The following is a 16178-nucleotide window of genomic DNA, read 5'->3' as shown; positions in this document are numbered from 1 at the left end:
AGTTGCTAAACTCCTCGTATGTCCAGACTCCCTCAGTGCTCTTATATGTGTATAACACTTATAACCAGGAGATACACGTGTCCAAAATATCCAGGACACCCTGCTCCAGCTACAGAGGCTGGACAAGGAGATATCTTTCTGCTGGGTACCAGGGCACATGGGTATTAAGGGAAATGAAATGGCAGATGTAGCAGCCAAGGAGGCATGTCCTGATCACCAGACAGTTCAGTGTGCCATCCCCCCTCGTGCCATCACCTTGCTGTTGAGGTACATTCATGCACTGATTAGAAGACGAGTGACTGTAAGTGACAGACCATAAGCTACGTCTAGTAAAGCAGTCATGATGTACCTCGTTCCAACCATGCAGGCAGGATGAGGTCCTTTTCATGTGTCTTCATGTAGGACACAGCCCTTTGACTCACAGATTGTTGCTACGGTGGAAGGACAATCCACTGTGTGGTGCTTGTAACGTACAGTTCACAGTGCACCACATTTTAATACAGTGTGTTTTATATTCACATGAAATGGCTCCAGCTGATTTTCTGTCAGATTTGCTCACCATTTTAGCTGAAAATATTGTATTATTATATTATGATATATTCTTTCTTTGTTTCAGCTTATCAAGACCAAGTGTAATGGAAGAATTGATATCACTAACTTTAGATCCTCCTGATAATGTAGAGGAAAGATCTCGATATAAATACCCGAATATAGCATGTGAACTGTTGACTTGTGATGTGCCAGCAATTAATGAAAGAATTGCTGGCAATGAAACGTTACTTGAAAAGTTGTACAGCTTCCTTGAGAGAGATGCACCACTAAATCCATTGTTGGCCTCGTTCTTCAGTAAATTACTAAGCGTGCTTATTACAAGAAAAGCTGAGCAGGTGAGTCCCTTTCACTACATTGTATAATCCTCTTTTTGATGTACCCAAATGCATATAATATAGTCAGGTGTAATTAATTTTACAGATAGTGTATCTTCAGAACCTGACTCAGCTTTGAATAAGTATGTGGAGGTCTGTCAGCCTTAAAATACTGAGTGCTCTTGATTAACCTTCGTGCTTTGCTGTTTTTGCTGCTGTGTTTTGCCCTTCGTGTAGTAGCACTGTATGAGCTTTGTAGTGTTATTAGCCTGTCTCTGGAAGTTGTAGGTAGACATTAATTGCAAGTGAAGTTGAATGTTCTGCTCAATCATCGCTTCCAAGGGGTTGACTATAAAATTCTTGTTCTATTTTTGAAGTTTTTGCACAATTTTGTTACTTTCATTCCAACATATTTTCTTCATGAATTTCATTCTAATTATTTCGATTTTATTAACTGTGTACCAGACAGGTATCAAAATTGGATTTGTCTTTGTACTCCTTAATTAATAAATGAAAAGAATTTGGATCATATTACAGTTAATATTGAGCCATTGATCTCCATAAAGGACAGTTAGACCAGAACCAATCAGAAATACTAATCTGAAAAGGAACCAAAAAAGCTTAAATTGACTTGCTCTGTCTTGTCACAAAGTTTAGAACTAGAATGGTGACATCATTAATGTGGTTTAAGTATGCTTTCTTTTCTGACTTGTTTAACTCAGCAGGTTTCTGTAAATTTTTTGATCTTTTTTCATAGTTACTTTCACTTACTGAAAGTTAACTCTTATCTGGAAACAATTGTTCTGTTTGGCATTAATTTGGACAGAATCAGGAAGTTAAATGTAATACACACACACAAATGCACAAGGAGTGAGGGGGGGGGGGGAAGAGAGAGAGAGAGAGAGAGAGAGAGAGAGAGAGACTGACTGTTTGGAATATTAGCCCCATATTATCATACAGTCACCTCAAGCACCATATGCTTTTATGTCCAGCAGCTAAACTTGCTACCAAATTACTTTAACTTATGATCCCACTGTCTAAATTATCTAAGTTTTGGCAAGTTATTTGAAAATAAATAAGATAAAGGTTGAAAGAAATGTAACATCAACAAAATGATAAAGAAGATTGCCCCTCTTTTTTATATGCATGATTTATGGTAGGTGACACGAAATGATTTACTGTATTTACTCGAATCTAAGCCACACTTTTTTTCCGGTTTTTGTAATCCAAAAAAACGCCTGCGGCTTAGAATTGAGTGCAAAGTAAGCGGAAGTTCTGAAAAATGTTGGTAGGTGCCGCCACAACTAACTTCTACCATCGAATATATGTAGCGCTACATAGACATGCTTTGCAGGCACAAAGATAAATACTGGCGCCAAAATCTCTGCGTCAGTAAATAAATTAAAAAAAAGAAGTGGAAGACTAGCTTTTTTCTTCGCCCCGAGTTTCGACCACTGCATTTTCATACATTATCCAATGAAGTAAATACAAATTTCGTATTGTTCATCTTCGAATGTAGCAGCATTTCAATGTACTATGAAAATCCGACTGGTGATAGTATTCTCTTCATCATAAGAATAATATGAATATAAGTATTTTACATGTATTCTTTCGTGTTTGCTGCTATCTCATTTAAATCCTGTCTGCCTAATAAACTACAAAACTAGAGTGAGACAACAGCAAATGCGGAAGAATATACATATCATGTCATGTTTATATTTGTATTATTCTTATGCCTAATAGTGATACAGTCAGAAATGAAGCACGGCAATTGACTAGATTTTTAAATCTAAGATGACTCTAATTTCGGTGCAGAATGTAATGTACTAAAAGAGGCGCCTGCAAAGATTTTCAAATGGAGAAAAATTTTCGCTAAACTCTCGTTCAGAAGATCTTCTATCATACGCAGTCTATTATTTGGTTCTTGTTGATCATTATCAAAGAAAGCAGCAGTGTAAGTAACAACAAATAGCAGTCTCTTGCCATTGTTTCACTAATGAGACGATTCCTCTCTCTCTCTCTTTATTTATTTATTTATTTTTTTAATTTTATTTAATTGTAAGCGGTGGTAGCGTGCACAAAAGCAAGCCCTGCTGCGAGCGGCGACAGACCGTAAACAATCATTATCAGAATGCGACAAACAATGCATGACACAGTACAGTACTGCATTTTCAGCTTAGAGTGACGTAAACCCCTATAATAAAGAGAACGGCACTTATCAGATCAAAGAAAAATGAGCAATCAATTCAAACCAGACGAAGCATGTGAAAAAGGAAGGGTACCCGTATAAATACAGATGGAGTGCCTGATGCATACCTGGCTACCTGGTAAAGATAAATACTAAGCTTACGATTCGAACCAAACTACTGTAACTGTATCGTCATTCATTCGACCTAATTGTCTCTCATATTACAATGGACCAACTTTGTTTTGATTTGGAGCTGCGGCCTAAAACTTTTCTCTCCCCTTGAATTTCGAGTCTCAAATTTCAGGAGCGGCTTAGATTTGGGAAATTTTTTTTCCCTTGATTTCGAGTCTCATTTTTCAGGTGCGGCTAAGATTCGAGTAAATATGGTATTCAGTCAGTAAAATAAAACATACAAATAATTGAAATTATTGTCCTATAAATAGGCATTTAAGCATGAAATAAAATAACAACAATAATAATGAGAAGTTATTGCGTGTTTAACACTTTGAGGTCCAGGCAGTCAGAAAAATTGTGGCCCAGGAAACCAGCCAATTATGCCATCTTTTAAAATGTTACGGCACATTTGTATTTGATGTATGTTAAAGGCTAATACATAAAGACGGTGAAAAGTAAAATTATCCTTAAAAAACAAAAGTGGAAGGTGAGCTCTTGAGCAATTTCACATGTAATTGTCTTTTGTATGGAAAAGACTGAAGTATTGTGGCAGGCAGAGAGATACGTTGCATTCAGACAATACTAGTTCTTTACTACTTATTTAGCCAGCAAATTGTCTCGTCTTCTCCAAACAAATCTTGGAAACAAATGTTGTATTCTGTTTCATCATAAGCTTCATCTGTAAAACAGAAGAGATTAAGACAAATGAAACAAAACTAAATTATAATGACAGCAGCACTTTTTGTAGCAACAAGAGTAGTTATGAATAATTGAAGCAGACTGCAGCTTACCTGAATACGAAATTTCTTCAGCCTGTCCCCATTGAGATATTTTTCCCTACAGTTCAAAATCACTGAATTCTTCCTCTCAAGCTTCCAAACATTCCTTGCTCACCCAAAGAATGTGACACATTTTATCAGAATTACAGCACACTGCAAAATCTAATTAGTTGAAGTACAAAACTTGCTACATGCACACACATTGGCTGAATCAATCATGACAACAGCTCTTACGTTCACTGCTGTTTGTTTCAAAATTATTTTAGAAATTAACAACTGAAGACAACACCTGTCAAGGAGCAAATAGCGAGATGTCCATATGTTGTTCTCGTACTAAATGAGTCCAGTTTTCTAGCGATGTGTGGCTTGCGCATAGAGAAAATTACAGCCTGAGTTATACTCAGGTGCACCTGTTTGAACACAGCAGTGTGGCCCGAGCTTTACTCTGGCAGGGTCGTCAGTGTTCTTTGGTGGCAGATTCCCCAAATAATTAAACATCACTGGTTCTCAAAAAACATCAAAATACTGGTAATCATTAGTAGATTCCAACAGGCTAACCAGTAATAATTCCAAAATGCAGCAAAAAAAAAAAAAAAATCAGAGTTCAAAGCTGCCCAATGAACTCTTGAAGGGAAAAGAAAAAAATAGAGAAAAACAATAATAGAGATCTTTCTTGTCGCTAACAGGTCACCAACATAAAAGTCAAGTCGCTGATTGTACAGCGCAGAATGACGTGGAGTGGCCTTTGAACTGTTAAATACAAATTATTTAGGAATAGAGAGACAACTCCCAAAAAGGCAGAAGCACTGTGTTGTCGACAGATAAACAAACAAAAGGTACAGAGCTTTGCTTTGCTAGCGTTTGGAATGAAATTCCTTTCTCGAGCTGTAGGACAAAGGTGCGCGGGCACGCATGGGTGCGGGCGCGCGCGTCCACACACACACACACACACACACACACACACACACATATGTATATATACTTGACTCCCTACATAGTGCTCAGTCGACTGCCAGCTCTGTCCTGTCCCACAGTGAGTGAATTGTGGTAAGGTGGGGGTGGATGGTGGGGTGAGGTGAGGGATGGAAAGAGGCAGGAGGCAGAGAGGAGGTTTAGGGGTAGCATCTAGTGGCTCTTGGGAGAATGGGGAGCTGTCCGTGGGCTAGGTAGGGGTGCAGGTGTGTGTGGGGGGGGGGGGGGGGGAGGCAGGTGGCAGATGGCTGATCAAGCGATTTTACAGGCTAGGGCATGAGGTGACAGCACACAACTAGCTGTTACATATTGGGACGTGGTAGTGGGAAAGATGGTGGGGGCACTCAGAAACACACACACACACACACACACACACACACACACACACACACACACACACACACTGTTGGGGGGGGGGGGGGCGGTGGCAGCGATTTACCTTTGGTTTAGGCCAGGGAGTTTATAGGAGTGAAGGATGTGCTGTGAGAATAGCTCCCATCTGTGAATCTCAGAAAAGCTGGTGGTGGTGAGGAGGCATGAGTTGGAAGCCTCCATTGAAATCTCGCATGTTGTGCTCTGCTGCAAGTTGTGCCCCTGGGAGGTCCACTTTGTTTTCGCCAACAGTTTGATGGTGGCCATACATTCTGGTTGAAAGCTGGTTGGTTGTCTTACCAATGTAAAATACGTGCAGTGGTTGCAGCAGAGCTGGTATATAACATGACTACTTTCACAGGTGGCCCGGCCTCTGACGGGGTAGGAGAAGCCTGCGATAGGACTGGAGTAAGTTGTGGTGAGTGGGTGAATAGGGCAGGTCTTGCATCTGGGTCTTCCACAAGGGTATGATCCCCTGTGGCAGGGGATTGGGTGTGGGAGTGGAATACGGATGGATTAGTATGTTGTGGAGGTTGGGTGAGCGGTGGAACACCACTTTGGGAGTGGATGGAAGTATCTTTGGTAGTATGTCCCTTATTTCAGGGCATAACGATAGATAATCAAAGCCCTGACGAAGGAGATGGTTCAGTCGTTCAAGTCTCATGTGGTATTGAGTGACAAGGGGGGTGCTTCTTTGTGGTTACTTCTTGGTGTGGAAGTGAGGATCAGGTGTGAGAGGGGATATGTCACAGATCTGTTTGTGTATTAGGTCTGGGGGTATTGCCTGTCTGCCTTTGTGAGGCCTTCAGCAAACTGGGCAAGGGAGTTCTCATCACTGCAGATGCATGTGTCAAAGGTGGCCAAGCTGTATGGGAGGGATTTTTTGGTGTGGAAGGAGTGGCAGCTGTCAAATTGCAGGTACTGTTGGTGAATGATGGGTTTGATGTGGACTAATATGTAGATTTAGCCCTCTGAGAGGAGGAGATCAACATCTAGGAAGGTGGCATGATGGGTGGAGGAGGATCAGGTGAAGTGCATTGGAGAGAAGGTGTTGAGATTGTGGAGGAATGAGGATAAGGTGCCCTGGCCTTGGGTCCAGATTATAAAGACGTCATCAGTAAACCTGAACCAGACCAGGGGATTGGGGTTTGGGAAGCTAGGAATGTTTCCTCTTGGTAGCCTGTGAAGAGGTTGACATAGGAGGGTGCCATGCGGGTGCCCATCACTGTGCCACGAATTTGTTTGTATCATCATCATCAGTTCTGCTATATTAGCAGGTCCTTTACCTCTCCATTTTCTGCGATCCATTGCTTCCTTCTTAAGGCTGCTGTATGTTGCACCGTCCATCATGTCATCCAGTATCTGGAATCTCTTCCTTCCTCGCTTCCTTTTCCCTTCTACATAACCTTCTAAAACTGTTTTTATCAGTCCGTCATTCTTTCTTAATATACGCCCAATCCAATTTCTTTTTCTTCTCTTTATTACATCTAGTAACTGTCTTTTCTCTCCCACTTTTCTCAGTACCTCTTCATTTTTTACTTTGTCCATCCAACTTATTCTTTCCACCCTCTGCCATGTCCAGATCTCAAAAGCCTCCATCCTTTCTCTGTCTTTTTCCTCGTAGTCCATGTTTCAGCACCATATAGAACAACAATCCATACATGACATTTTATGAGTCTCTTTCTGAGTTCTCTGTCCAGACTACTGCAGAAAATTCTCCTTTTCTTATAAAATACCTCTTTTGCCATTGCTATCCTTGTTTTAATTTCTGTGGTGCACTTCCAGTCGGTGTCTATCCTGCTTCCAAGACACTTATAGTTTTGCACCTGTTCTAGTATTTCTCCATTCAGCATAATTTTTTTCCCTATTTCCTCCTAGTGCCAATACTTTTGTTTTATTTGTGTTAATTTTCATTCCATATTTTTTCCGTTAGTTGCAATGGTGTCCACCAAATCCTGTAATTCTTTTTCCCCTGTGGCTAAAAGGACCATGTCATCAGCAACCCTCAAACACCCTACTCTTCGTCCTCCAATTTCTACTCCTTTGTCATCTATTGAGTATTGGTCAGTCATATTTTCCAAGTAGAGGTTGAAAAGAGTAGGTGATAGACAGCATCCTTGTCTTACTCCTTTTCCTAGTCTGATCCAGTTTGTACTTTCTCCTCTCACTTTAACTGAAACTTTTTGATTAAGATATAGTGAGTTTATAAGTCTTCTGGTTTTCCAGTCCACTCTCTTTTCCCTCATTGTAGTCGCCAGCTTGTCCCAAACCACATTGTCAAATGCCTTTTCTAGATCGATGAAGCACATATATAGGTCTCTTCCTTTTTCAATAAACCTTTCTTCCAAGATTCGTAGGAGCCCTATTGCATCTCTGGTGCCTGTATTCTGTCTAAAACCAAACTGCTCCTCGCCAAGATTCTCCTCCATTACTTTTTCAAGTCTTTTATTAATTATTCTTAACATCAGTTTGACTGCATGTGAAATGAGGATGATTGTCCTGTGCTCGCTGCTTTTCTTGGTTCCTTGTTTTTTCTGTAATGGAATCATTACTGTTGTCAGAAAGTCCTCAGGCCATTCACCACTGTCACATATTTTATTACATAACCTCAATATTTCTCTTATATCATCTTGGTTCAAGCATTTTAGTATTTCTCCCGGTATTGTATCTGTACCTACCGCTTTGCCATTTTTTATTGCAGCTATGGCAGACTTTACTTCTTCCATTATGATGGTTGGTCCTTTCTCGTCATCACTTACACTGTTGTGTGATTAAAGTTCCAGAGTTTCTGGTTTGTTATTTGTGTCATATAGCCCTTTTAGATATTCTTCCCATCTCTGGAGGACATCGCCACGATCTTTGTGCACTACCTCTTCGTCTTTACTCAAAATTTCCACAGTAGCACATCCTGCTCTGTTTTGTTCCCATGCCATGGTCTTTACTCTGTTGTATGGTAAGTCGTATCTTCCCTTCCTGTCCAGTTCTTCAATTTCATCACATTCTACTTTTAGCCATTTTTTCCTAGCCTGCTCTCTTTCTCTTCTCAGTTCATTATTTAACCTTTGGTATATCTTTCTTGCATCTTCTTGTTTTTCAGTTTTCTTCTCCCCTCCATCTCCGAAATCATTTCTTGTGTGACCCATGGTTTTTTTTATCTTTTCCCTTTTACATATCCTATATTTTGCTGTCCTGCTTTAATGATTCCTTCTTTCTGCATATTCCAATACTCGTTGGCATTATCAGGTGGTTCTTTGTCTCGTAATGTGTTTAGAAACTCCCGAAACAGCATTTCTGTAATTTGTTCTTTGTTGGATCTTATCTTCTCTAAATCCCACTTCTTCACCATGGTCGCCTTCTTAAGTTTTTTCATTCTTATTTCTATTTCTGCCATAATTAAGTTGTGGTCACAATTTATATCTGCACCTGGCAATGTGTGCACCTTCTTGGTTCCATTCCTGTATCTTTCTTCTACCAGTATAAAATTGATTTGGTTTCTGTATTTATCCCCTGGTGATTTCCAAGTGTAGAGCCTCCTCTTGTGGTTCTTGAACCATGTGTTTGCTGCTATCAGCTGCCTTTCCCTGCAGAAGTCAATTAACCATTCACCTCTGTCATTTCTCTTTCCAAGACCATGACTGCCTACTATGTTTCCTTCTTTCGGTTCTCTCACAATGGCGTTCCAGTCTCCCATTACTATTTTGCAGCATTTTTTATTTTCGTCCATTATTCTCTCTATTACACTGTACGTTTCCTCTACAATTTGGTCATCATGTTCTGAGGTTGGCATATACAAGTGGACAATCAGTAAATTTTTTTGTGCTCCTTTCAGCCTTACACCAATAACCCAGTCATTTGCATAGTCTACATATTCCACACGTTTAGCCAATTCCTTTGTCATAATCATTCCTACTCCATTCATTCCTTTTGCTTCTCCTCCCGAGTAGTACAATACATATTCATCTGACTGCAACTCTCCATGTCCATTCCATCTTACCTCAGCAACTTCTACAAGGTCCATATGATTCTTTTCCATCTCTTTTAAGGTTTTATAGTTTTCCAGCTTGTAGCAGAGTTCTAACATTCCAGGTACCAATTCTCATTTTGATTTTTTGCCTTCTTTAAAGTTGCCCCCACCCCCCGGAGATCCGAATGGGGGACTATTTTTAACTCCAGACACTGATTTAACATGAGAGGAAGCCATTTTTGTGCATAAAATGGAGACTGCATTATGCAAGGAAGATAATCTGCGGTGGTATTCCGTTGCCTTCTGCAGTTCTGGGGGCCGCCCCTAACATGGGATACAGACGCCTTTTGCAGCAGCCCACTCCGGGTCAGACGCTGCATGAGAAGTATAGGTTGGAAAATGAAAGACCCCTAGCCCTCAAACCTAATAGCGTCAGGGTCGGAAAAGAACAAGAGCTGGCCGAGGGTGGCCAGATAGGAAAGATAAAACTGAGGAGCCTGGCATAAGTAAGTGGAAGCAATGCCAGGACTCAGCTCGGGGCCCCGTGGTCACCACCCATGTATCACTAGGTGTGACTCCCTTGTTTGTATGCCTTCCCTTAAAGGTGAAGTAGTTATGGGTTAGGATGTAGTTGGTTAGGTATACGAGGAATGAAGTGTAATTACAATACAAAATACTGTAGTATATATTGACTATATTATGATGGGGATAGATTGCTACTCACGAAGTGGAGGAGGTACTGATTTGCAGACAGGCACAGCAAAAAGACTGCAGTACATTTGAGCTTTCAGCCAGCCAGAAAGCCTAATGCTAAAGTATCCCCCCCCCTTAATTCAATTAACTGAGGCTATAAGCTGAAATGTATAACAGTCTTTTTGTTGTGCCTGTCCATGACTCAACATCTCCTCTATGTGGTAAGTAGGATTTTATCTTTTTTGTAATATTGTAGGCATTCCCTCCTGGATTTTTCACAGTTTTTAATACACACTAGATGTTCATGACTTAACGTGAAAAAATTATCAGAATAGCTTCCCCTTCTCCCAGTCCAGTTTATGTGTATTACACTGTACAACACGCATTTTAAAACAAGTGTCTTTGTGTTCTTGTCGCCCTCAGACCATACAAAGTGCCCTAGTAATTGTTTTTGCTCCAGTAATTAAAACATACAATTTACACACAGAGGCTCAGCATAACTGACAAAGGAGTTCATGTTAATACATGACAAACAATACTTACCGCTTGCCCAGTAAAAGACCCTCTTTTTGCTCTGTTCGATGGAGGTGTCAGATATTACATTGAAAGTACCACTTTCAAGTCTTTGTTATAGACCGAATCAACATTCAAATAATTAAACAAAAATTGCACAATGAACGGTGTATATGATACATGGTTAAATAGAGAAGGGTACAAGGAATGTCATGCTGCCTTTACTTTCTGTGTAAGTGTCAGACTGTGATGCTCTAAACATTTACGTAGTTAAAAAGAAGTAAACCACTGTATAATTCAGTAAATAAAATAGACACACAACTTCAGTGATGATAGCTAGTTTCCTCCACTGTCATCAGACATATTGTTTGTTTTATATGAAGTGGTCAACATGTAATAATTCATAATGGTTTGTGCGATATTATTCATTTATAGTGCTGGCATAACTTCTGTGGTTTCTGTCATCATAAGACTAAAGCTGATGTAAACAAACACAAATGCCATGATTGGTCAGAAGGTGTAGCGCACATACACTGATAGTGCTACGCTCTTGTAAGTAGGTCATACTTGTGTATTAAATATCTTATCACTAAGTTACATTAAATGAAGCTTTAAGATATTCAGATGTATTAACAGTCATCAAAGTTTTCTTAAATCATGCTGCAGCTATGTAGTTTGTATTTCAAAAATAGTGTACAATCAGTGTCTCTGTGGTGTTGCACTCTGATTATCGTACTGTTAATACACAGTATGAAAGTGGCTTAGGCTGCTTCCTGCTCCGTAATGAAACATGCATGTGAAAAACAGTTAAAAAGTGCCGAGAAACAGGTTGTTCTTAATGTTCTTCATTAATTTACAGAAAAAAATCGGCTTTCAAGTTTTCCGAGGGACTATATTTGATATAGTTGAGATACAAATACACATTGGACGTATAGCAGAATCTGTAGAGTAGCAGACATGCTGTAATGTTTACATCAGGTTTATTCCTCTGGTGAACTCTGTATATATGTGATGGTCTTATTTTATGCACGTCAGTGCTGCAACCATGCTGATTTGATTGGTTTTGTGATATAGTGTATCTGTGAATTAAACATTAATTTTGAAGTTTCACTCAGTAGTCATAATCTGCCATTTTGCAAAGGCCACCACGTTCAATGCCTTTATATTCCTCAATATGCAGGTTCTCTAGCCAACTGCCTTCACCTCTCCCTTTTAGACCCTGATGAGACCCAGCTTCTGCTCCCGAGCTAGCTCTCAAAGGCAGCTTCTCTGGCCTTAGGCAGTCCTTACCGTGGCTGTCCACTGCAGTTCAGCACATGCTGCACCAATAAATATGATCTCAACTTTTTGCACCAAGCAAGGTGGCACGGTGGTTAGCATACTGGACTCGCATTCAGGCAGATGATAGTTCAAACCAGCATCCAGCCATCCTGATTTAGGTTTTTCTGTGATTCTCCTGAATCACTTCAGGCAAATGCTGGGATGGTTTCTTTGAAAGGGCACAGCCAACATCCTTCCTTAATCCGATGGGACCGATGACCTCGCTGTTTGGTCCCCTCCCCCAGTCAACAAACCAACCAAAATTTTACCCAGCTTGCTGGCATACATTTTATGTCACAATTTTCAGTTTTCAGTAGTTGATAGCAGATGGTATGATGAGATCATTCAGTATTGTAAGTATTTAATTGTGCTTGAAGAGTATATACAGTAATGCCCAGAAGAGAGAAAACATAGTTGAAGTAACTAGAATTGAATTAAAACTAATACCTTCTTATTTGAAATTAGGAGCAGTTCATTAGGCTAATTGAGTCAGTTATACGAGGGTCACTCCAAAAGAAATGCACACTATTTTTTTTAAAAAATCCGTCTTTTATTCTACATGTTTTAAAGTTTTACAGTGTGTAGATACATCCTTTAGGAACAATATTTTCATTTCTCCACATAATTTCCATCCCTCTCAACTGCCTTACGCCATCTTGGAACCAGTGCCTGTATACCCGCCGCACAGTAAAATTATGGACCAACCTGTTCGAGACACTGTTTGGCAGTGTGCACAAGGGAGTCATCATCTTCAAACGTTGTTCCACGAAGAGAGTCTTTTCAGTTTCCCAAAGAGATGATAGTCACATGGGGCCAGGTCAGGACTGTAAGGCGGGTGTTTCAGTGTTGTCCATCGGAGTTTTGTGATGGCTTCCATGGTTTTTTGACTGACTTCTGGCCGTCTGGCTGTGCATTGTCGTGCAACAGCAAAACATCCTGCTTTTGCCGATGTGGTCTAACACAACTCAGTCGAGCTTGAAGTTTCTTCAGTGTCGTCACATATGCATCAGAATTTATGGTGGTTCCACTTGGCATGATGTCCACAACAAGAGTCCTTCGGAATCGAAAAACACCATAGCCATAACTTTTCCAGTAGAAGGTGTGGTTTTGAATTTTTCACCTGTCACAATTATTCCAAGAAATTCATCTCCACCATTCTCGTACTGTTCCAAAAGTTCACTGCATACCGTTTTTCTTGTTTCTTTGTGAGCCACTGTCAACATCCTGGGAACCCACATGGCACAAACCTTTTTTAACGCCAACACTTTCAGTATTCTGCAAACATTTCCTTCCCATATCCCAGTGTAGCGTGACAATTCGTTCACTGTGATGCGTCTGTCAGCAGTCACCAATTTGTTAACTCTCTGCACATTGTCTGGAGTGTGTGCAGTAAGAGGCGTGCCACTGCGAGGACAATCCTCAATATCGCCGTGCCCGATTTCATCATGTAACCTGCTTGCCCACCGACTGACTGTACTGTGATCGACAGCAGCACCTCCATACAACTTTTTCAACCTCTTGTGGATGTTTTCCACTGTCTCGTTTTCACAGCACAGGAATTCTGTGACAGCACATTGCTTCTGACGAACGTCAAGTGTAGCAGCCATCTTGAAGATGTGCTGTGACGGCACTGCTCACGGGAACAGGTTGAACTAAGTTTGAAAACGTGCAGGAAGGATGTATCTACACACTGTAAAACTTTCACAATGCAGAATGAAAACTGTATTTTTACAAAAATAGTGTGCATTTCTTTTAGAGTGACCCTCATATTTATGCTTTTATTTTGAGCAGAGTGTAGTCTGATAGTCAAGTTGACAACATTTTGATCCTGGTTCTTACGGTGGAATCCTTGGATATGTGAAAGAAGCTGAAACATAGACTGCTGCATTAGCACTGTTGAATATGCATTTCCTGGCTTTATCACAGAATTGAGATAACAGGAAAAGTTCATTTTAGGTCATGACAAGGTTGACAGTGAGTAACAACAAAACTGATATATAACATTAACTGCACTACATAATCCAAGAGTGTCTCCAGAAGGGTGACTGGAGGAACAGTTTATGGGTCAGTCTAGTATCTCTCTTATTGCTGTGGAGTCAGCAGCATTGTGATTTACCATGAATAAAAGATGGCATGAGAGGTTCCTATAGGAATCCCATTTATACATCTGGATCTGTTCTGCCAGCCACCTTATATTGTACAGTAGAGGATCTTCCTTTTACAAATAATAAACATTTGTATGGGCTCTAATTTTTCAGTGTTTTGCATCCAACTGGAGCAGTGTCCCTGGGTTTTCTTTGTAATGGAAAATTGAAACTGGAGGTCAGCATTTCTGCTTTAACTTTGCTGCCCTAAATTTCATTACTATGTCATCCATGAGTGTGTAAATACTTAACTTTGGTGCCAGTGACAGCCTTCACACACAACCAGAAATTCTTTGTGTTTTATTTGAGGTCTTTGGATAAGACTCTGCTACAGTAGTCACAGAAAGCTTCTCACATTTTCCTTTTAACAGCCAAAAGCATTTCGTTTAGCTATTATCTTATATTCCTGTAACTAGAAATTCGTACCTTTCAGTTTTTCTTCACTAACGCCCATTATCTCTAGACTGAGTCTTTGCATTCCCCATTCCAGATTTTCTATCTCCCCTACTATGTTAAAACTTCTTTCAGTCCATGCTCTGACTCACAGTATGTCACCATTTTGTTGCTTATTTAGTCTTCATCTCAAAGTTATCTCCCACTTGGCAGCTCCTTCCTGGAGATCTGAAGGGGGCTAATCCAAAATCTTTTGCCAGTGGAAAGATCATTGACATTTTTTCAGTTGAAGGCCTTAGTTCTTGTCGATAAACATTGTGCGTCTTGAATGCAGTTGTTTCCATTGCCTTTTGCATCCTGTTTCCATTGCCTTTTGCATCCTGTTTCCATTGCCTTTTGCATCCTGTTTCCATTGCCTTTTGCATCCTGTTTCCATTGCCTTTTGCATCCTGTTTCCATTGCCTTTTGCATCCTGTTTCCATTGCCTTTTGCATCCTGTTTCCATTGCCTTTTGCATCCTGTTTCCATTGCCTTTTGCATCCTGTTTCCATTGCCTTTTGCATCCTGTTTCCATTGCCTTTTGCATCCTGTTTCCATTGCCTTTTGCATCCTGTTTCCATTGCCTTTTGCATCCTGTTTCCATTGCCTTTTGCATCCTGTTTCCATTGCCTTTTGCATCCTGTTTCCATTGCCTTTTGCATCCTGTTTCCATTGCCTTTTGCATCCTGTTTCCATTGCCTTTTGCATCCTGTTTCCATTGCCTTTTGCATCCTGTTTCCATTGCCTTTTGCATCCTGTTTCCATTGCCTTTTGCATCCTGTTTCCATTGCCTTTTGCATCCTGTTTCCATTGCCTTTTGCATCCTGTTTCCATTGCCTTTTGCATCCTGTTTCCATTGCCTTTTGCATCCTGTTTCCATTGCCTTTTGCATTCTGTTGCCCTTGATGACTGCTGACTCTTTCACCTTTTAGGGTTTGTTTCCCACCCGAAGGGCAAGATGTTGTTATGAAATGCTAACTGATGATGGTCAAAGTAGAGAGGACTGGCAATGGCAAGAAAAGCGTTTCTGAAGAAGAGAAATTTGTTAACATAAAGCATAGTTTTAAGTGCCAGGAAGTCGTTTCTGAACATATTTGTATGGAGTGTAGCCATGTTTGGAAGTGAAACGTGGATGATAAATAGTTTGGACAAGAAGAGAATAGAAGCTTTCGAAATGTGGTGCTACAGAAGAATGCTGAAGATTAGATAGGTAGATCACATAACTAATGAGGAGGTATTGAATAGAATTGGGGAGAAGAGGAGTTTGTGGCACAACTTGACAAGAAGGAGGGACCGGTTGGTAGGACATGTTCTGAGGCACAGGGGATCGTCAATTTAGTATTGGAGGGCAGCGTGGAGGGTAAAAATTGTAGAGGGAGACCAAGAGATGAATACACTAAGCAGATTCAGAAGGATGTAGGTTGCAGTAGGTACTGGGAGATGAAGAATCTTGCACAGGATAGAGTAGCATGGAGAGCTGCATCAAACCAATCTCAGGATTGAAGACAACAACAACAACAACAACAACATCTGTTCTTCTGACCTCTTTGACAAAGGCTTCAGCAGAGTGAGGGCGCTCCTTATACCATGAGTCTTTGGCTGCCAATCTGATGATTTTTATTCAAAATTTAAGCAGTGGCTGGGATGTTTTAATTGCTAGTCAAAGATGCTACTCCTAGAACACTTTCCTATGATAGATCTTGCCTGAGCGTTCTACGCATTGAAATTGCTTCATATGACATGCTAGAAACTGCGCTTGAG

At 40.4% G+C, this 16178-nt stretch overlaps 1 protein-coding gene across 5 annotated transcripts in view; it reads left to right on the top strand.

Annotated features, from left to right (window-relative positions):
• The window catches only part of LOC126091904 (serine/threonine-protein phosphatase 6 regulatory subunit 3), a 183393-nt gene that overhangs the window by 52248 nt on the left and 114967 nt on the right, over positions 1 to 16178 (top strand). For all 5 annotated transcript variants that reach the window (XM_049907219.1, XM_049907236.1, XM_049907245.1 and 2 more), the window contains one exon: positions 617 to 887. In XM_049907219.1, coding sequence (XP_049763176.1) covers positions 617 to 887 — 271 coding nt within the window. The remainder of the gene's footprint in view (positions 1 to 616; positions 888 to 16178) is intronic.

The sequence above is a fragment of the Schistocerca cancellata genome, chromosome 1, assembly GCF_023864275.1.
Source record: "Schistocerca cancellata isolate TAMUIC-IGC-003103 chromosome 1, iqSchCanc2.1, whole genome shotgun sequence".
Lineage (NCBI taxonomy): Eukaryota > Metazoa > Arthropoda > Insecta > Orthoptera > Acrididae > Schistocerca > Schistocerca cancellata.
The sequence above is the reverse complement of the archived record's forward strand: the minus strand, read 5'-3'. Positions and strand labels throughout refer to the sequence as shown.